This window comes from Eubalaena glacialis, chromosome 5, assembly GCF_028564815.1.
Source record: "Eubalaena glacialis isolate mEubGla1 chromosome 5, mEubGla1.1.hap2.+ XY, whole genome shotgun sequence".
NCBI classification, from domain to species: Eukaryota; Metazoa; Chordata; class Mammalia; order Artiodactyla; family Balaenidae; genus Eubalaena; species Eubalaena glacialis.
This window is the reverse complement of record NC_083720.1, coordinates 75,690,679-75,713,666: the sequence shown is the minus strand read 5'-3', so window position 1 is coordinate 75,713,666 and position 22,988 is coordinate 75,690,679. Positions and strand designations below refer to the sequence as shown.

General features: G+C 43.9%; 1 protein-coding gene across 7 annotated transcripts in view; it reads left to right on the top strand.

The window, feature by feature from the left end:
• The window catches only part of LNX1 (ligand of numb-protein X 1), a 226,975-nt gene that overhangs the window by 102,532 nt on the left and 101,455 nt on the right, over positions 1 to 22,988 (top strand). Inside the window, exon 1 of one of the 7 annotated variants that reach the window (XM_061192274.1) lies at positions 2,494 to 2,559. The exons of the other annotated variants lie outside the window; for them this stretch is intronic. Coding sequence (XP_061048257.1) covers positions 2,510 to 2,559 — 50 coding nt within the window. The 5' untranslated portion in view covers positions 2,494 to 2,509. Of the gene's footprint in view, positions 1 to 2,493; positions 2,560 to 22,988 lie in introns of those variants that run through there. 7 annotated transcript variants of the gene reach the window in all.

Below are 22,988 nucleotides of genomic sequence, written 5' to 3'. Positions count from 1 at the left end.
CACTTCATTTAGTTGTTTTTCTGGGGTTTTATCTTGTTCCTTCATCTGGTATATAGCCCTCTGCCTTTTCATCTTGTCTATCTTTCTGTGAATGTGGTTTTTGTTCCACCGGCTGCAGGATTGTAGTTCTTCTTGCTTCTGCTGTCTCTCCCCGAGTGGGGGCTACTCTTCATTGCAGTGTGTGGGCTTCTTATCGCAGTGGCTTCTCTTGCTGCGGAACACGGGCTGTAGGCATGCGGGCTTCAGTAGTTGTGGTACGTGGGTCAGTAGTTGTGGCTCGTGTGCTCTAGACCGCAGGCTCAGTAGTTGTGGTGCACGGGCATAGTTGCTCCGCGGCATGTGGGATCTTCCTGGACCAGGGCTCGACCCCGTGTCACCTGCATTGGCAGGCGGATTCTTAACCACTGCACCACCAGGGAAGTCTGCTTATTTTTTATGTAAGGAAAAAATGTCTCCCACTTTGGCCCATGATTATTAGAATTTTCTCTGTATGAGAATTGGCAACGTCCAACTCTCCTTTGAGGAGATGTGAGGTATTTTCAACTAAGTTTTTAAAAGGAGAAATTTAGAAACCTTTTGTCCTTCAAGTGATTTGTTCTGCAAATTTTTCAGCCAAGGTACACACACTGGTGGTAGAACACTGGTCTGACCACTCCTGCTGGTGGCCAACATCACCCACTCCACCTGTCTGCCTCTTACTTCGTCCACTCAGATTGTCATGGTCCTGAATGTTCCTCATGTGGATGGCCCAGGGGCACCCCTGGGTCTTGGGCATAGGAGTCACTCCCTTAGAGCATTTAAGGTGCTTAATAAAGCGTGAACAATAATACCACAGTTATTTTGTAAGAGGAAATTTGGAAGCTGGTATTTATCTTGGTTCCTGTTGTAACAAGGGCAAGAGGCAGGTGCAGGTGTTTTTTCTAAAGGTCACATTCCTTAAGTCATGAATCTGAGTCTTTGTCTTTGGGGACACGCAGAATCCCTAACATGGAAGTTTGCATCCAAAGCAATGGCCTGGGTGTAATGCTTCACACATGTTTTCCGTATAATTACATCAGTGAACTCACTTTTCTCCCCTAGATGTTGCACCAAATGCATCTATCTCAGGTTTCTGGGCTGCCTCTGACCCTCTGTGATTGTTGGTGTGTAAACTAGGATGTGGCTCTTCTCTGATTGCCCGGAAGGAAGTGTGGCCAGAGGAGAAGGGGTAAGGGAGTCTATGTGTGACCTTTGCTGCAAGTTTTACCCAGGTAAGAGAGGCATTGTCTGGAGGGGGAGTTGGTCTGGGTTCAGAGGTTAGATGCAGACAGATGCTGATGGGGGGCCAGGACCAAGACTGAGGTCACACTGGGTAGGGGAAGTGGGGAGCATGAGGAGGAGAAAAGGCTCTGGTAGACCTCCCTCCCACATTCCTGTGTTCCCGACGTTTGCCGTCTATATATTTGTTTTGGGAGGTGTATTCGTTTCCTATTGCTGTTCTAACAAATGATCACAAACTTAGTGGCTTAAAACAATGCAAGTGTGTTATCTTACAGTTCTGAGGATTCGAAGTCCAACACGGGTCTCGCTAACATCAAGGTGTTGGGAGGTTAGTTCCTTTTGGCTCTGGAGGAGAATCCCTTTCCTTACGGCCTCCAGCTTCCAGAGGCCACCTGCGTTCCTTGGCCTGTGGCCTCTTTCTCCATCTTCAAAGCCAACAGCGTCAAATCTCTCTCTCTCTTCTCCCATCTTTCCCTTCTTTCTCTCTGTCTCTCTCCTCTCCTTCCATCACCACATCTCTTTCTATGACTCTAATCCTCCTGCCTTTCTTGTATAAGGACACTGGGATCCACTCAGTGAATCCACCTGGATAATTCAGGCTCCTTTACTCATCTCAAGATTTAACTTAGTCACATCTGCAAATCCCTTTTGCCATGTGAGGTAACATATTCACATGTTCTGAGGATGAGTAGGTGGACGTCTTTGGGGGGGATGGTGGTCAGTATTCTACCCACCGCTGGAGTTCTGCAGGGGGAAGGGTAGAGAGGAGAGAGACAAGGAAAGAAATAGGAGCACTCTCTGGAGAAAGAGTGGAAACACAGCAGTCCTTCCTCAGCCCCTGATCAAGAACTGATTTGGGGCCAAGAATATCCCTAAAAATTGGGATAAGATAGCACCTGGATCTGAGAGCAAGGCCGGAGCAGAAGTGGTGCAGGGGAAGGGCTGGGAAGAGGCAGTGGAGGGGGTGGGCCTCTGGGGTGCAGAAGAGAGATGACACAAGTGCACCTCAGCTGCCCAGAGTGGGAATTTCGTTCCCCTGCCCACACAGGCCGTGTGACCCACACACCTCAAGGAAGCCTGGGAAAAAGACCTCCTGAACCCTCAGCTGATAACAAGATGCACATGTGAAAGACAACAGTGAGGAAAGAACCCAAAGCTAGTTGAAATCATCTCTCTGAGCTGCGGCCTCAGAGTCCTTCACAGGCCCCATCAGCACCTTCGGTGAGGAGGAAACTGTCATGGAAGGGAGATGTTGGGCCCCATGCTTGCTGTGAGTCTCTCCACACTTCGGCTTCCTAAGTAGGTTGAAACCAACATTTCCAAAAATATGTTATATTTGTTAGTCATCAAATGCTTAATATACACTTCCTTCCCTCAAGCTTCCTGAGCATTAGCCAGGATTCAGAATTTGAAGCTAATCCAGAGCCTGACTCTAGAGCCCTCTTGGGCCTTGGGCCTGTGACTGGGCTGGTAGACTACCTCTTCCTCCCCTAAGAAGAGAGGTTAGATTAAGTAGTTGCTACCTCTGGAGTCCCTTAAACTAGGAAAACTCAGAGGTTACCAGGAGGCAAGTGTTTTCCTTACATTCCTATATGACGCCTCCAGGTTGGTGGCTGCTTGTGTGTGAGTGTGGTCATATGTTTGTACTAGAAGACAGATTTGTTTATCATGTTTGCATTCTTGGTTTCAGTATTTAAAATGTAATGAGTTAAAAACAATATTATTTCGGACCTCCCTGGTGGTCCGGTGGTTAAGACTCTGGGCTTCCACTGAAGGGGGCATGGGTTTGATCCCCGGTCAGAGAATTAAGATCCCGCATGCAATGTGGTGCAGCTAAAAAAAAAAAAAATTCTTTGGCTGATGGCGCTTTGATGAATATAAACTAGGCAGGCTGAGAATCGACCTAGAATGGAGAACTTCACTGTAATTCTGGTTGAGAACCACCGGGAGACTGATGTGGACCCACACACGCCCTTCCAGGGGGTCCTAGAGAGCTAACAGTTCAGGGCTTCACGAGAAACTCTGCATGTAGGTTTCTCCATCTGTACAATGGGAATTTATTTCAGTTGGCTCCTTGAATACTAAGCTCTTGCAGAAATGAATCACATTTAGAATGTTTCCATTGTCCCTTTAGAAAAGAACATGTGTTCGAGAACTGTTTTCCCAAGGTCTCTGTTCATGGCCTGTCCATAGGATCACGCTAATAATAACAGTAGACTTGAGCCAGGGATGCTGGCTGTTTTTCTGCAGAATTCATGTCATTTGTAAACATTGTTATCTTGCTACTTCAGACACTGGGTTGAATGTAAATCCTGAAGTAAAACGTGTAGGACCAACTGTGAGTGTGCATGCCTGGCTGGACCACCAATGACTTGGACAACTATTTCTGACTTCAGACTAGAGAGTTCTTCTGTGGAAGTAGATCTGAGGATGTGAGCTAATGTTTGGAATTTTCTGGATAATTCTGTTGACTTCTGCCCTCTTAGATGCTAGCAGACTCCTGTCACATGGGTCTACTCTAAAGAATGCCCACGAGGGCAATGGGCTTGTTGAGTCAAGTGGCAGCCTCCCCAACCAAGGGACGTTGGCAGTGGACATGGTGAGGGCACAGTAGAGGGTCAATTCAATGCATCTCTCTTGACCCAGACCAGCAGTGAGAGGGCATGTGGAGGCGAAGCTTTTCCTTCCTTGATCCTGAGTGGGAGTTATCTTAGTCTCAAGGCTACAGCTTTATGCAATGTCATCATCTGCATATATAATATTTATCAAGGATCCACAACAGGCCAGGCCCAGAATGAAAGAAAAATCTATATAAGCCATGATTTCTGCCTCTGAGAAAATGACCTTTGAAAGGTAAAAGAGAGAATTTGAAAACACATACACGTTGAATTGTTTCATGGGACAAGTCACATTGCTCTTGAGTTTCTCTCTCATGGAAGATAATAAAAATGGGAGATAGTGAAGTTGACCCTCCTTCAGCATTTACTGGCACGAATAAAGAGCTCATTGTTCAGTGTTTTGAAAACAGCCCTGAATGAAAACGTGATGGCATTAGCACACCTGACTGAAGGTTCTCTAGGGTTATTTTCTTGATTAACTTTAGGCCCAATGTCCTGGAAGTTTCTTCCCCAAAGACCTACCCTGGAACCTCTCCTGACCTTTTCTTCTATCAGGGGCCCTTTTCTGTAGTGTGTTCCATAAACACAGGCTCAGCTAGCTGCCTACAGGGCAGGGAAGATTTTACTGCCAGAGTGAAGGTCTGGGGAGTATTACCCTACGGAAAGGTGGGCAGGTGACAAGTCTTGTTGGCCATTTCAGCCTGGGTCAACTTCTCCACCCTAACTGTGTTTGACATACATCCTTCATGTGACTTTCCAACCCTGAACTCAACTTTCTCCTGGCCCTACCTGGCTGAGGACTGCTCTTTTAGCTCTCCTGGGCACGAAAGAGATGAGGCAATGCCTTTGCGTTACTTTCTGAGAGAACCATTGAGTGTCCGTCAGATTATGCTCCAAGCAATTCTTTAAAGAAACCACAGTCTCCTGGGCACTTATTTCCAGAAATCTTCCTTACCTTTTTCCTTTCTTCCTGGACATTTTATTACCCATCCATATACATGCTCAATCTCTGCCATCACTCTCATAAAGTTTGAAGTCCTTTTTTGCTAATTTGCCTCTGATCAAGAAAGATTGGTCCAAAAAATGGTCTCTTTAACTGAGTTGAATTCTCTTTCATTCAACAAATATTTATTGAGCATCTACTGCGTTCTAGGCACTGTGGTGAGGATACAATAGAGAACAGGACCAGTAGAACTCCTGCCCTCAACGAGTTCCCTGTCTAGTGTAGAGAAAAGAGACAAGAAAACAGGAGGTGATTGGTGATGGGTGATGTCTGAGCTGACATTTAAGGATAAATAGGACTCAGACAGACAGAGCCTGGGGGCAAGGATTAGAGTTAGGACTGTTTACTAGCAAGGAAACTACACAGCAATCCATGAGCATTTGAAGGTAGGATTTTATTTCCAAAAGATTGTATTAGGTAGGATTACATCTGATGGCAGGTAATAAAAAATTCAGGTTATATTGTTCTAACTATGTAAAAGTTTTCTTGTTCTCATTTAACACAAAGTCAAGGGCTAGGAAGCCCACAACTAGTATGATGTTGCCATGATGCCGTCAGGAATCCAGGCTCCTGATTTTCGATCAGCATTCATCCTCAAGTTTGTCACCTCATGGCCTCAAGATGGCTGTTCAAAATCCATCATCACATCCAAGTTCCAGGCAGAAAGAACCAGGCAGGAAGGACAAAATGCAAGGTACAAAGTGAGACTCCCTCCTTTAAAGAGCTTTCTGGGATGCCTCGCCCAGTCATTTCTTCTTATACCTCATTGGCTAGTATCTACATGGCTGCCTATCTATAGGAGAGGCGAAGTGCATCACCACCACGAACAAAACCTGGGTGCTGTTAAAAGGAAGAAGAGGAGATTAAATATCGGATAAGAAACCAGCAGTTTCTGCAAGAGTGACAGAAGCAACAACAGAAAAAACAATACCTTCATTTTTATATTGCATCATATCCATTAATGCATCTTATCCTATGGAAATACAAGGTGAAAGGCAGACATCCTTGTTTTTTCACAGAGACTTGGAGAAGCAATCTGACCTGCCCAAGGTTATCAGAAATACAATCCAGTACACTCTGAAGCCCGCAGCATATGTCATATATGATGTTGCTTATGAGTTATGCTCTATACAGTAGATCTTGGACATTCAAGAAGAGTATGTCCCAGGACTCTGAAACTCTATATTCAGGAAAAGACTGTAACATGTCACATCCCTAATAGAGCAGGAGGAAAGAAAGGTCAGGACCAGTATAGCAAAGCCTCTTGGAAATAGTTGCTGAGCGAGCTGCCAGCTAGGCTCATCCACTATTACTAGTGGCTGTTAATAACAGCATTTATAACAATAGCTAACACTCATTGATTCCTTTGTTCTTACAGGCATTATTTCATTCCACCTTCATAACAACACTGTGAGTTAAGCATACTATCATTGTCTTTCCTCTACAGAGGAGGATATGGAAGTTCAGAGAGGTTAAGCAACTTGCCCAGTGTCACACAGCTCATTCGTGGCAGAGCTAGGGTTCAGACTCAAGCCTGTTTGACTACAGCATCTAAACTCCAAACCTAATTTCCGTTTTACGGCTCTTCACTGGATCTGACTCACTCTTGCATACCAGACAAAGAGAATGGAATTCAAATTAAGACCTCAAAAAAATTATAAATTAATAGATTGCCATGCTTTCTCAAGGTTGCTTATCTCAGATCTAAAGCGTAGGAGTTAAATCTGTGCATTCTCAGGGTCTACCGTAGTTAACTCTTTCAGCCCTGCCTTGGGTGAATGCAGATCTCTGATGCCAGATTCCCTCTGACTACACTGTTTATTGCACTTGGTCTCATCCCGGAGATTTTTGTCTGGTCTTCTTCCTGTGAAGTGGAGTTTGCTGTAATTGCTTGGTTGTCATTAATGTAACTATCCCTTTGAGCCATTTCTATTAAGGTTTAGGCCTTCAGTTAGCAAAACGGATTTTAATGTTCGTAAATATAATATGAGCTAGAAGGAGAGGAGTCTGGGGCTTCTGTGGCATTCCAGAGCTTAGGCATGCAAAGTAGCCCTAGTGTTAAGATAGACAGTACAGTCTAGAATCACAGCTCTCAGCGCCAGAAGAGATGATATGGCCCAGCCTCTACAGAACCAAGTCGGTAAGGCATTATTAGCTCCATTTCAAAGGTGAGATGACTGAAGCTTAGAGCTTCAATGAAATGCCCAGAATCCGACAGTCAGTATCAGAGCCTAATTCAATTATTCAGGGGAGCGGGAGGAATGGAGTGACTTTTGTTCTTACAGATCAGGAGCCTATGTACACTGTTTGGACAGAACTTTATGTCTGTCTGTCAAGGCTCTTTACTAGTCTCAGAGAGAATGACACAGCCTATTCTGACATAGGGACAGTTTGCAACTTAACAAGGAAACCATCACTTCTCTTGCCTCTGTCGGTGTAGTCAGGACAGCGACAGGTAAAATACCTGAAATGCATATTCTAAATATACATGTATAGGTGGAGATGGTTCACTTTAACATTCCTGTGTCACAATATCCAAAGATTCACTTTGAGCTCAGAGCTCCAAGCTGTGTTCCCAAAATGCTGATTTCATCCAGTGTCTTCCTCCAGCAAGCTGGAGGACAGCTTCTGAGTATTTGCTTATTCACACGGTGGGCTCTGAATATGCCACGTTCATGCCCTCTTCCAACACAGATTAGCTTGCAGCCCATCTGCTCCCAGCCAGTGATGTAAATGTACCAGCTGCTTCCCAAGAACCAGTCGGCATCCTGCAGGAGGGGCAGGTCCCTTTCCCAGGTCCCTTTCCCTGCTGCCTGCTCTCAGCCTAAGCCCTCTCGCCAACCATGGTGGGTCCCTCCGTTCTCACATCTCCCCGTCTGAGAATCAGAGCACACAAGCCTCTTATGAGCCCATGATTTATCAGCACAGCTCCAGCTAAGGGCTCTAAGTCTGATTCTCTATGATCTACTGATTGTGGGAACATGGCAAGGGTTGTTTAAAGGGACTGGGCTGGGCTGGGCCCCTGCAGCTGACAGACAGAAGGTGGCTGGGGGAAAAGCTGCCCTCTAATCGGAAAATGAAGGCGCTTCTGTTGCTGGTCCTGCCTTGGCTCAGCCCTGCCAACTACACTGACAATGTGGGCAACCTACACTTCCTGTACTCAGAACTGTGAGTCCCCCCTCTCACCGTGCCTGCCTGTGTTTGTGTATTGGGTATGGTCGGGGGTGGGACCTGAGTCCGTTCCTTGGCTGGTATGTCGGTTTAGAGGAATAAATTCCACATGCACTAGATGCACTTGGACAAAACACACTGCCGGCAGTTTAAAGCAGCGTGCTTAGCTGTCTGTGACTTAACAGAAAAACACCATCTTACTGATGCAATGCTTTCCCAACAAGGCATTTTCTTCCCTGCTTCTGTGCCAACACTGCTTTCTCTTTTTTGGTACTCTGCTTTTTCTCAATAGATGTGTCTTCTCTTCCTTCCATAAATAGAACCAAAGAACAGTTAAGAACAGAGGCTGCATGCACAGATGTGCAGTCTCTATCAGGCATTTCTAGTTATGAGCAGATATCATCCTTTTTTGAGACAGTCGGTCTCCATACCTGCAAACACAAAGAGTATCAGTACAGAGGCAAGATAGCCCTGTAGGTAAAAAAAAACTACATCCATTTTGTTTTTATTTTTGATAATTTTTATACATGGGAAAGCAGAAAGAACGCTGCAGTGAACACCCATATTGATGTCACCTAGATTTAATGAGTAACATTTTGTCACTTTTGCCTCATTTGTTTTATTTTTTTACGGAAGTGGTTTGGAGTAGATTGCAGTCATCATAACGTTTTACCTCTAAATATTTCATTATGCATCTCAAAAAGAAAGACATTTTCCTCCATGACCTATGCCCATTTTGTAAGAGGAAATGACTCATGTCTCCAACCTTTACAGTGATATTTTTCTGGCTCTTTTTTATTAATAAGCTTTGAAAGAGGATTACAGACTGATGTGAACAGCTTCTAGCAATCAGGTGAAAGGTGCTGCTGTGTGTGCCTCAGTGTTTGCAGAATTTACAAAAATGTAGTTCTCCTTACTCACCAGACAGGTAAAAATAGCAATAGTTGGCTTATGTATAAATTAGAATCAGTGGGCAAATGAAGAGGGACTCTATAAACAGAGTCCGAAGAGCCCAGACTAGAAAAGCTTGACTGGTCAGATTTAGATAGAGATCCCCACATGTTTAGATATAACCAGTGCCTCTGTTATAGTTAGCCAGACTAACCAATTTGCCCAGCACAGTAGATGCTCAATAAATGCTCCATAAGTAGAGAAAAGAATGAATGACCTGGGTCTTTGGAGGCACGTCATTCATTTTGAGGACTCTTCATTTCAGGATTTCCTGGTCCTACCTTATTGGAATGTTACCCCAGTCCACCTTGGATAAGAAGGTTCAAAGAGAAAGTATCTAGCTTAAGCCTGAATAGTGAGCATCTCTGGGGTGACAATGACATTGTGGCAGCTTTTCTAGACAAATATACAATGGCAGAATTAATTGGGATGGTGAAAAGGCCCTTTCCTCTCTCTTGATGGATGCCGAAGGTATCTGTGAAATCTAGTGCCAAAAAGCATTCCTCCCCACCCTTGTCACCGGCACCCCTCCACCTCCACCCCCAGCCCCCATCTGCTATCCTTGTTAGTTGCTGTATTAGTTTCCTAGGGCTGCTGTAACAAATTACATACACAAAACAACACAAATTTATTCTCTCACAGTTCTGGAGGCTAGAAGTTTGAAATCAAGGTGTCAGCAGGGCCACACCCTGTGAAGGCTGTAGGGGAGAATCCTTCCTTGCCTCTTCCAGCTTCTGGTGGCTCCAGGCATTCCTTGGCTTGTGGCTGCATCCCTCGAGTCTCTGCCTCCGTCTTCTCATGGCCTTCCACTGTGTGTGCTCTCTAATTCTACATCTTCTTCTTTCTTATAAGGACACTTGTCACTGGATTTAGGGCCCACCTGGATAATCCAGGATGATCTCATCTTGAGAGCCTTAGCTTAATTGCATCTGTAAGACTCTTTATCCAAATAGGGTCACATTCACAGGTTCTGGGTGGCATATCTTTTGGGGGCCACCATTCAACCCATGACAGGTGCTAATGAGGAGCCTTTCCATTGAGTTACTTTCTGTTTTATAGCCTAATTAAAGGAAGGCTCTTCATACTGGCTTACAGTTTTCTTTTCTGCAAATACATGAATCAAAGGCAACTTTTCTGTTGAATAACTGAGTGAACGCAAGCTGGCCATTCTTTCTGAAATGTGAAGCAATCCAGGAAGCGTGATGCCAGAAAATTGCAAAGACCATGTTCCCATACTGATTTGACAGAACTTTCTTGGAAGCTTCCAGTTGCTAGGGATGCTTTATAAGAGAATTCTATGCAGCTGTTACCTGATGCTGCTGGTGATAATGAACTAATCGGTGCATTAATGACACATTGCAGGTACTGTGGCAGGTGCTGGAAGGAATACGGGCAGTAAAAAATTAGTCACACTACCCCCCCTCTAGGAGTTGAGGATCTAATTGAGAAGATAACATTTATGCAGATAAGAAATATAAACAATGATCCAAGGCATAAGAGGGTAAGTCTTTAAACAGTAGGGCAGGTAAGCCGTTGAGAGGAGGTGGAGATTGTGCATTTCAGTGAAATTGATCAGGGAAAGCTTGGGGAGAAGTTGGGGGTTTGAGTGGAATCTTGAAGTAATTAGGGAGGAATTAGGCAGAGTCAGAGATGGAGGGAGAAAGCGTTTCAGGCAGGGTCAGTTGCACTGGTAAAAAGGGTTAGGAGGTTGCTAACCCTTTGGTTGTCAGCAAAGGTTTGGAAAACAACTGAGAGCCGTGAGTGGTACTGCTGGGTCTGCTCAGCATTCTCAGAGCAGGGGCCGTGGGGTGATGAGGCGCTACCGTAGGCCGCTGGGATCTCGAAGGTGGAGGGGACTCACTGGGAAGCGTGGGAAGCCAGGCTTCCCCCTGCCACCCTCGTCTGAGCTTTGGCATCCAGGCCTTCGGTGAGGCTTGCCCTGTGTCCTGAGCTTGCAGCCGCAGAGCTCCTCCTGGATTTTCCTTTCTCTCTGACACCAAGGCTCTCTCAGGCTGAGTCCTGTTCCCTCGGGGCCCTGCTGGAAAACTGGAGCTAATCCAGTAAATGGATTCAAACTTAAGAGGTGGCACCTAGAGGTCTCAAACTCAAATGCCTACAGGAACCAGGGCAGGAGTTATCTGAACGTGTGACTCGTTCGGGTATAAGACCACAGGAAGAGGTGAGGCCTCTGAACAACTGCTGAGAAAATACGTATATATACATATATACATATATACATATATACATATATATATATATATACATATATACATATATATATATATATACACATATATACATATATATATATATAATGTCTAAAGGCATTTAAACCCAAAATAAAACAAAAACACCATGTCCAATCCAGCAGATGGCTTCTGCCTGGTTTGGCCTTGAGGGCCAAGAGTTTATGACCCTGGGCAGCTGCTTCTTTAAACATTTCCATTGACACCTGTTGCCATGACCCAGAGGAGAGTGAATTCCACGGAAGAAGCCTAAAACCAGAGTATTTGGTGTAAAGGAGTCCCAGTCAGAGGTTAGGGGACAGGGAGTCAAGGACTGCTCTTGGGGTCTACAAAAAGCATGCCCTAAGGATCAAGGGCAATGCTTTCTTCTACAAGCCCTCACCCCTCCGGACTCCCACAAACTCTTTTTGAACTTCCTAGACCCCCAAGCAAATTTATGAAATAGACTTTGAGTCTCGTGGACCTGAGCTTGGATCCAGCCTTCTCATCGTTCTGGGTCTATTTACAGCCTCACGCGTGACAAGACTTACAGGTGAATGAAGTCCTTGGAACAGCGTGGGTTCTGAGGACCCCCCCCACAGAAGTACCAAGGGCCCGGTTTGTCTTTTAAAATGCAGATGTTTGGGCTCTAAATCAATTCACTAAAACAAAAATCTTGGCAGGGGAGGGTGCATCCATTTTCCTGCTTAAGTTCCCCAGGTGGTCCTTATGGAGCCCATCCTATTTTCATTCTTAACAAGCTCCCCAGGTGATCCTTATGGGCACTATAATTTAAGAACCTTTAGATCCAGCTCAGATGTGGACTCACTCTGACTTCCCCGCCATGGAAAATCATGTCTCCCCTCCTCTGCGTCTCCTCTGCTGTGTATCACCTGTAGCGTTCCTGTCGGTCTCTGCCTGGTGAGTCCTTAGAAGGAGAGCCTTTTGAGAGATGTTAATCTCTGTACACCCAGCTTCTGCGCAGTATAAGCTTAAGTTGAACTAAATGAAATGGATTTGCCTCATGTCTTGGCTAATTCCTTGGCAAGCTGGCCTTATCTCAGGTTTTGCAGAAAGCAGCACCGGGCATGAATAACTGAGATGGCTGCTTCTCCGGTCAGTGATCTCCCATGGCTTTTGTAACATTTGTTTAAATATTTTGTTTAGCAAAAATCCCAGGGAAAAACCTTAGAGTTTGGTGGGGTGGTGAGATGCATTTTATGGTCCAGCCCCTACTCTCAAGAGCCATTTACAGAAAATTGAAAGTTTTGTCATCTTTCCTTAGCCTTTCAAATTTCTAGCTCCTACAGCCCCTGAAAAGACTTCTTACTTTGTGTCCTATTTTGGTAGATGCTGTGTTCATGCCCATGGTGTAAAGTCTGAGTGAGTTTTGAGTAGGCGTACAGTAAGTTGGAGCCCTGTTTTTCAAAGTAGGTAACTGTCCATTGTTTTAGAGATGAAGGTATCGATTAAGACAGCTAGGCGTGGTCACTGGGGGATGAGAGGTCCCTGAAACTGGTGCTACTGCTGTAGCTGTGTGGCTTCTCAGAAAGCCAGGGCATGCTGGCTCTCTTTCTAGCTTACAGTCAAATATTCCTGGTTGGGAACCGGCGTCACTATGAACAGTACCCATGCCCGTATCTGGAGACAAAAATTACACTCTCCCCTGACTCCTGTAGAGATAGTAGCTCTAAGGAGGGAAGGTTTATTCCCCCTAGAGTTTTGTGCTCGGGAAATTAAAATGAACAACTCCAGTTTTGCAACTTGAATCATTTAAGGTTGTGGAAAAATGTCTCCTGGAGAAACTGCCAAAAGCAGCAGGAGTTATGAGGCAACCCTGTGTGTGTCCTTCCTGGGACACATGTCTCGGGTCCAAGGAGCCCAACCACCCATAGTCTCCCTGGCAGAACTTCCTTGAACCAACCTGTGCAATACACGTCTGACAAATTCCACTGTCTTTGTTGGGGCTCACGGGCCAAAAAGAGCCTTAAATCACACCTAGCTGGGCATTCTGGGCTTTCAAGTGAGGAGATGGTTTGCCCTGGTCCGACTTCTCCGTTTCCCCTTCTCTGGGCAAAGGTCATGCAGCAGCACTAGTCTCCTCCCTGCTGGCTTCAGCCAGACTTGGCCATGAACTACACAGCCTGGGGAGCATCTTTTTTTAAGGGCACAGGGCATATCTAGATTGTTGCTGTTGGATTCCTTCTTGTGTGAATGAGGAGGAAGAGGGTTGAGGGAGAGGAGTGCAGTGGGATGACCTCAGCGTCCTTTTCCTCCTCACTTCATTTGCACTGTGTTAACGACTCCCAACACTTTCCAAGTTTAAACCAATAGGGCGAACTCTATGGGTTTGCCAGGAAAAGCTTTCCAAGTTGAGTCTCAAAGAAATTGTTTCTTTTTCATCAAAATTGAAAAGGGAAAAAAAAAAAAAAAACCTGCTGATCTCTGGATTTTTCTCATCCTATGTTTTGAGAATCTGAAGTTGAGTTTAGATTAGGACTTAGAAGGCAGGAGAGAGAGTTTACAGAGGAAATGGAGTGAGGTGGAGAAATCCTACTCCAATGGAGAGGAGCAAAGCCAGGGCCCATCTGGGTTCAGTGACTCTCAATGTCTTTCAAAGTGTGGCAGCTCCACACACGTCTAAGAGGGCATTTTTCCTTAAATCTACAACTTGTGTATTTGGAAGGAAATTGAAGCCGCATGTTCCTGATTTATTTACACTTCACTCATCAAAATGGTGCTTTGTAATGATTCTTTGTCCAAAGAGCATAGTGATTCTGTTCAATGGTCTTATTTTTTTTCTCCTTGAGAATTAGCAAGTTCTCTTTTGCCAGCAGAAAAGCAACACCAGTCCCAAACCATTTGCTTTCTGGTCTAAAAGGCAAAACCCGAGGGCTTCCAGGTACCACTTCAGTGCTTGGCAAATTGTGTCTTTATTGGTGTCACCTGACTATGTCAGGTGGATGAAAGACAAAGTGAAGTTGTTTTGTTTTTTTTTTTAATATCAGGCCTAACTGATTGCTTCATGTTTGGTGATTTTTTTATTTTATTTTTATGATAAATCTCAACGCAAAAGTAGAGTATAAGGAATCCCCATGTACCCTAATACCCACCTCCAATAATTAACAATTCATGGATATCTGTTTTCCTCTGTATCCTCCTTTGAAGCAAATCTCAAGCATCATACTTCATCTGCAAACGTTTTAGTATTTACCTCTAAAGGATAAAGATTCTTAAGAAATGTAACCATAACACTAATATCACACCAAAAACAACCATAATTCCTTAACATCAAATATGCAGCCAGTTCAAATTTTCCCTTTTGCCTCATAACTTTTTATAGTTTGTTTGAATCGTGAGCTAGATAAAGTTTACACATTACAACTGGTTGCCATATCCCAAGTCCTCCTCCCTTCCCCCTCCAGACTCCATGGAAGCAAAGGTGTTCTTGAGGTAAATTCTGAGGAATATAACTTTGGAAAACTCCCAATACTGGGTTAGTAGCTGAAAAAGAAAAATACAGCAATTATTTTAGTTTCCTATCAAATTGAGGGAAATGTAAGGAAGACAAGATCCAAAGCACTGAACAATCTTGTGAATTTAACCAAGATAGGTGTTTCTGATGACCTTGTCACCCAGAAGCTTTAAGAGAGGGAACTTAAAGAGGATGGGGAAATATCTTCTCCCTAAGGTGATAATCTCCCAATTTTTTTTTTTTAAACTAAGTCTCAATTGTCTTATGTCATTGCTGTATTCTTAGTTTTTTGTTTTTTGTTTTTTTTTTTTAATTTTTATTTATTTATTTATTTTTGGCTGTGTTGGGTCTTCGTTTCTGTGCGAGGGCTTTCTCTAGTTGTGGCAAGTGGGGGCCACTCTTCATCGCGGTGCGCGGGCCTTTCACTATCGCGGCCTCTCTTGTTGCGGAGCACAGGCTCCAGACGCGCAGGCTCAGTAGTTGTGGCTCACGGGCCCAGTTGCTCCGCGGCATGTGGGATCTTCCCAGACCAGGGCTCGAACCCGTGTCCCCTGCATTAGCAGGCAGATTCTCAACCACTGCGCCACCAGGGAAGCCCCCAATTTTTTTCATCACAGACCTGTATCAATAAATTTGTTCATATGCCTGTCATACATATGATTTATAAATTATGCACATGTATTACTGTATTATATGCATTGTAAGACATACAAAAATATTGTTAAAGGATCAGGAAATTCTACATAAGAGTTCTATTACAGTCTCCGCACATTCCTCACGGGTGTCATCACTTTGGAGACCACCGGCAGAGGAACAGTCTCTCAGGACTGGCTGGCATCAGAACACAACCCCTTCATTAAAGTAAACAGGAAATTTCCACTGCCAGGCTGTGGGATTGGCCTTGGAAGGGCCGGAAATGGCCCTTTTCTGCAAGCCAATGAAAACTTGCAGGCCAGAGAATGACATCTTTTCTCCTAGTTATTTTCCCCCTTTTTGACCATCATTCCTTCTTTTGCCTGGCCCATGTGGACCCCACTCTCTTCCAGCTTCCTCTACCCCGAACTGCACCTGCTTTCATAAACCCCAAGAGTGGGGCCAGGGGAGGGTCCAGGGTTATGAAAACAAGCATTTATTTATTTTTTTAAATTTAATTTTATTTATTTTTTTATACAGCACGTTCTTATTAGTTATCTATTTTATACATATTAGTGTATATATGTCAGTCCCAATCTCCCAATTCATCCCACCACCACCACCCACCCCGCTTTCCCCCCCTTGGTGTTCATACAGAAAACTGAAGCATTTAGAGGAGTCCTCTTCAAACAAACAAACAAACAGAATCATGAATTCCTACTGGCTAGGTCCCCAGTCAGGTTCTTGGAAGGGCTCATGCATGCCTTGAGGTATAATCATAGGTCTCACAGTAACCCCCCTTCCTGTGAGAACACTGAAATACCAACTGTGTGTCTGTGTCCCTCCCCCTCCTCATTTCTCTTTCTCTTTTAGTTCCCTATAGAACCAGCTCTGGGAACTCTGGTGCCCCTCTAAGCCCACTGCTCCTGTGTTTAACTCCTGCCTATCCAGAGCTTTCTTGATGATCAGTGGGCCAAGGGAGTACCTGTGGCCCCTTCCTCACCCTCTTCCTTCATTGGCAGTTCTACCCAGAAGAACAGGAGAGAGAGAGAGAGAGACCAGGGCCCCAAGACCATGAGGGAAGTCCCTTTGTCACCCTGAAATCCGTAATCAAGTGGCCCACCATTGGAAGATTGGAGGTGAGATAACTTGGTGATTAAAGGCACATGCTCAGGAGTCAGGCTGACTCAGCTTCCTATTCAGTCTCTGCCAGCTGAGCAACCTTGGGCAAGTTACTTAGCCTCTCTGAGCTTTCTCTCATCTATAAATGAGGGTAGTAACACCTATCTCACAGATTGTATTGAATGCAGTTAAATAAAGCATTTAATACAGTTCCTGGTACATAGCAAGCCCTTAAATTATGGGTTTTATTATTAGTAATAGCAGTAGTTATTAGAACAACTAATCAGTTCTAAGATACTTCTTAGTATGAGAGTAGGCTGCATCTTGTTAGTGGCACTGTACAAAGATAATGGGCAGTGCTGCTTTTTTCTATTTCTGTAAAATAATGGTGCACCTACAATAGATGGAGTCTTCGATTTAATGACATTTGATAATAACTAAACTTCATCCACTGTGAGCAGGGATGGGCTAAGGTCAAGGAAATGGAGTTGCTGAAACCGTACATTCCCTCCCTCCTTCCCTCCCTCACTGAAGAGGTAGGTAAGTGCCTTACCTGAGCTGAGAAAGGGGTGACTAGCATTCCTGGGTGAAGCCTGGAGAGGCACCTGAGCCATCTGTCAGTGGATGAGGGCCCCGCCTCCTACACAGCTCTGCTTCCGTGGTGGGTCCTTCTCTCTGGACCATCTTCCACGCTTCCTCCCTGCAGTCATTCCTCACCACTTAGCTCCTTGTCTTGTTACCTTGACATTGCAGATCCTACTTCTCTTTTCCTCTTTCCTACCCATCTTCCCCCTTCCCCAGTTTGCACAGGAACGCTGGATCCAGCATGTCTCTTGGCTGGTGGAGTCCGTGGCCCAGAGCCATGGTTTTTTTCGAGCCAAAGGGGGCTGTGGAGATGATCCAGCCCAGTCTGCCCATTTTGTAGAAGAAACTGAGGTATAGTAATTCACCCAAATAACTCAGTCCTACCAGTAACAAGCTGTGTGACCTCAAACAAGTCATGACATTTTTGGGGAAACAGTGCTAACGCATTCATTATTCTAATGTTTCCTCAGGAAACAATAAAACGAGTTAGTTGTTAAAAATTTAACAGCTTTGGGCAAAGCAATGGCATAGATGTGATATAATGATGCATGTGACCACACACTTTGCCTTTAAGGAAGTGAGTGTTCTCTGAGGGTATGTGACCACCTGGGCATGCTCAGAGAGGCCTATCGTGGGACTTCCTTGATCAATTTTGTACAGATGCAACCTGAGGCCATTTGACAATAATAAAGCTTCATATTGGAATGTGGCAATCCAAGGATTTTCATATAATTCCAAGGGTTTCATATACAAATGGTGGCAGCAGAGAGGCACCATCATGAAACAGTTACAAGCTTCAGCTTGTAGTGATTAAAACCGTGGCTTCAGAAGTCACTCAGATCTGAGTTCAAGTTCTGGCGTATCACCAGTTGTGTAACTTTGGATAGGTTAATTACTTAAGCTGGGCCCCAAGTTTCTCATCCTTAAATCAGTTTTTAATGATGGTACCTACCCCATGGGGTAAAAATTAAATATACACATGAAACACTTAGTAGGTGCTTGGAGCATTGCAAGGACACTATAAACATTAGCCATGGTGATGATAAACTACCTCATTTGAGCCTCATAGCAAATGTAGTGAATCCCCATCTTATTGATGAGACAACTAAACATCATTGAGGTTAAGGAAGCTCCCCAAGATGATCCAGCCAGCCTGGAATGCAGGCATCCTGATTCTAGGACCAGGACTGCTTTTCCTCCGCATCTCCCTTTGCTGCCATGGAGATGGCATTGCTGGGGGGTGTCTCAGGTTGTTCCAGGCCTTTACAATTCACTAGAGCCAGGTCGGGGGACTGAGATGGATTCTGAACCCGAAAAGTAAACTGCTTTATAGATGAACCTTTTCTGGGTGAAATATTTGGGTAGTTTCTCTGGCCAGTTGAAATTATGCTGAAGACTTTCTAGCATGTACAACTATTTTTTCTACTGGAGTAGGCATAAGGGGGCAGACTACAAGTGGTCCCCAAGATGTTCTTTAAAGTGGTCAGCCAAAAATGTTTTTTGGCCTCATGAGCTAATTGACGATAGATTAAAGAGGATCAAAGGGATTCTGTTGCAAATGCATTTGGAATAACCATTCCCTCCAAGATGCTGCTGCAGTTTTTATAGAAAAACATCTGGGCACCATCAAAAGTAGAAGCTGCCTCCACTCTCACTCCCCCCCCCCCCATGTGACAAACCCTGTGAAGGTCAGAAGTGTCATCGGGGATGTGCAAGTCATGTAGCATTATGGTCATGAGTGTGGACTCCAGAGAGCCAGACAGACCCTGGACCTGTCATTTGCTAAGTGTGTGTCTTAGCTGCCCTAACCTCCGAGATCAGCCTTATGGAGGACTAAGTGAGATCACATGCAGCTCCAGTACCATGCCTGCCACGTGAGCAATAATGACCAATGTGAGCTCTTCTTACGCTTCCATCTTTGCTACTCTACAAGCCAACTTCCTTTCTTTGCTCCCTGCATATTTTTCTATTTTAAAAAGATACCCATGTGGTGGTATTGGGTGGTGGTGTCAGTGTCTGAGTTCTAAAGTCTTCTCCCTGAGGAGGTTCCCCTCTTTTGATCTCCTTGGGTTCTACTCAGGATGGCAGCCCAACTCCATCAGGGAATTATAATTCCTTTTAACATCACAAAAAAACAATTCAACCCCTGAGAGGTACTGATTCTCCATGAAAAGGCCCCAAACACTGATAGTCAGCTTCAGAGAATTTAAAAGTCCAAATAGCAACTAGACAGGAATGGTGTCTAGGACTCAAATACAGGACGGGGGGAGGGTAAAGGAGACTATGAAAAAGCGTTCTTTGTAACTCAGGCATTGTTTCTTTAGTTACAAAAGAACCAGACAATTTAGGTTATTCTGTGGGAAGTGTGGTCAATTTGTTTGTTTGTTTGTTTTTTAATCCCCCATTCAGTTGCTTGGCATCAGTAAAGAAAGCATCAGGTCAATGAATTGATTTTCTCACCGTTCACTCAGTTTCTCCGCACATAGGTCCATCTCCTCTTAGTTCCTTGGTTTGGTTGACAGAGTTAGATCAAGGCATGTGGACCTCCAAGGAATCCAATGATTTGGTTCACCTTCAGATTCTTTATTTAACAAAAGCAGGGAATTTCTATTCATGAAAACAATACCTTACAGAAACAGACTGACTGCTTGGTACAGTAGACATAAATTAATATTCTGGAAAAATCCAGCAAGACATTTCCCACTTCTTAGAAGTTCTTATTCTCTGTTCAGCATTTTGTTTTATAAGTGTGTGGGGTTTTTTTCTTTTTTTAAAAATTTTCCAAACTAGGCAACCAGTGGTAGATGAATTAGTGTGCATTTAGGTAAGGAAAAGAAAGCATTCATTTCTGGGAAGCGTATAATTTAATAACAAATATTTATTGAGTACCTATGAAATAGCAGGCATGTTCGAGACTGAGGATTGTGCAATAAACATATTCCAGTGAGAGGCAGTAAGCAAGAAAATAAATAGCATATCAAATAGAAATAAGTGTTGTGAAATAAAACAGCATCTCTTTGCCGTGGTTTATTGATATAAGGAAGACTCTCTTACATAAAGGAAGAGACACTTGAGCAGAAACCAGAAGGCAGTGAGGGAGGGAGCTGTGAGGGCATCTGATGTTGGGACGAGCGTGGGCTTTGGAGTCAGGCTGTGCTGTTTGCAAACCCTAGATCTGACACTTTCTAGTTCTACGTCACCTTATGTGGCCTTAACCTCTTTGGCCTCGGTTGTCTCATCTGTGAAATGGGAATGGTGAGTCCTACAGCACAGGATTCCTGTGAGTAGCCAGTGATACCCACGGAAAAAGAGCTGGCATCTGGGCAGGCTGGGCGATGTAACTTCCTGCTGCTTCTGCTTTCATCTTTCTTTGCTGGATTATTCCTGAACAAGGGTGGGGGAGGAATTTGTACCTAGTTAAACCTTACTCTGGGTCTCATGCTCTGAATATAGTTTTCATTGGAATGTCAAATACCAATGACCTCCCTCTCCACACACCCCCATTCTTGCTCGGTGTGAATTCATGGTTAATTTTCTCATCCCTAAATTGTGTTGTTTTCTCTATTTCTCCAGCTTGTTCATATCATTGTTTTCAGTGGATTCTCTCCAGTTGCAGATGAGTCTGTGTCTAACCTAGTTTATTTCTTTTTCTTCCAACTGTCTCCCATCTTCTGTGGCTCTCTCCACCTGGGTGTCATCCATAAATTTTGTGACACCCCATCTCGGGTTGTCCATCAGGGTAATGATTGAGACTGATGTGATGGCGGATTGTTAAGACACCTTCTGAAACACGTCCCTATGACTGGGCTTAATACCTTCTTTGTTTGAAATTTCTGTCCATTTTCAGCCCCCCTTCTGAATCTTTAGACTAATAGTGGAAATAAAATCTTTCCCAAGACACCGCATGTTCACCTTAATGCCCCCCTCCCCATCCCTTTACATTCTTAACTACAACAAGAACTGTATTAAAGTCTTCAGCATAATCTCAGACCGCTCATCTGCGGTCCTCTAAATGCAGATAGTTTTGTTTATTCATCCCTGGTTCTGAACCTTTTAAATTTTACCTCCTTAATGTTTATTCCACAGCTTTTAAACCAGCAATTGCATATATCATACACTAATTTTTCACTGCCCTTTCCTTCTGTTTTCTTTCTACATCACTATCACATGTTGTTGGTCTTTTTCCAATCTTCTGACATCCCCCTGTGTGCAAGGTAATTTTTCAGAAATAATTATTCATCTTTACTGCACCATTGTTCAGTCAGCATATTAGTCAAATTCTTTTATTCCCCGGGCGTATATGTCATCTGGAGCAGCTGATTTATGTGTGTGTGTGTATTTGCCAAATATTCCTGTACCTAATTTTTTCTTGTCAAAACTTCTCTGTTAGTTTAATTCTTCAAATTTTTATTTATACTTATTTATACTTATAAAGATATTTTTTAAGGAGTTTAGCATTTCATGTGTTCACATTTTCATTTCAGTGTTTGCGTGTTTTAAAAACATAGATCTGTGTTCTTTCAAGCTTCTTGGCCTAACTTTTTTATGACTCAGGGTGAGCTTACAGATTTTAAAGCTATTGCTAAGTGTTAAATCCTCCTGTTTCAACTTACGTGTATTCTTCTCTGTTGAGCTTAATAATGTCCATTGTCTGAGCATCTTACTGTTCTTGTCTTAAGTATTCAGAACTGTTTGGTGATCCTAAGAGTTTCTGACACACGTCTGAATAGATGTCCTCTTTTTCCACTTGATATAAATAGAGACTGGAATTAAAGAATTATGAACTATAAATTTCTTTCAGAAAAAAAAGCAATGGAATATGCTGATCAGCCTTTTAGAAACCAAGTCTCATCTTCCCAAAGTGTAGAACTTTCCACCATGCGAATAGTTTGGCACTGATTTTTCACTCTTTTCCTCCGAGAAATCATTGTATTCAACCCAGCCTCTTTTTTTTTTTTAACATGACCTTGCCAAGTCAAATGATTTTAGAGAGCATTTTGCTGAAGTTTATTCTGTGTCCTGACTTGGTCAATACCTCCACCCAGCCACTGGAGAAGCCTCAAGTCATAGAACACATTCCTGCCAGTTATTTTTAGAATCTATTCCAACGCCTTTATTTTACTAAAGACAAATGTTTGACCCCAATAAGCAAGGACACTTAAATCTGTAACAACTCTTTGCCAATGATGACTCCAACAGAAAGCTCTGTTCCTGATGCAATAATCCTTCTTTTTCTTTAAATTAATTAATTAATTTATTTATTTATTTTTGGCTGTGTTGGGCCTTCATTGCTGCCCTCAGGCTTTCTCTAGTTGCGGCGAGCGGGCGCTACTCTTCATTGCGGTGCGTGGGTTTCTCATTGCGGTGGCTTCTCTTGTTGCGGAGCACAGGCTCTAGGTGCGCGGGCTTCAGTAGTTGTGGCTCACGGGCTCTAGAGTGCAGGTTCAGTAGTTGTGGTGCACGGGCTTAGTTGCTGCGCGGCATGTGGGATCTTCCCGGGCCAGGGCTCGAACCCGTATCCCCTGAATTGGCAGGCGGATTCTTAACCACTGCGCCACCAGGGAAGTCCCAATCCTCCTGCTTAATGAGCTTTGCAAGCTGCTGTAGCACTTGACTTGGAGGTTTGTGTCGGAGTACATTTAAGTGAAGCTGCATTGTCATTTGAAGCTGTTGGCAAGAACAGTGTAGTTGCTGTGCCATTTTATTTTATTTAAATGCATTGGATTTGGTATTGATTAGTAGCCTGAGCAAACAGAACTGGAACAACTCAAAATAGTAAACTTCCAGTTTTAACTGTGGCCAAGTCAACCTTTGTCATGGATGATCCATGCAAGGACGGCAGAAATTAACACTAACTACCGCTAATGGCAAAAGAGGGAGCAACCTCGCAGTGGTGGATTCCCCTGCAGCTTACAAGAAGCTGTTGTCACTGTCCTCTGAAAGCA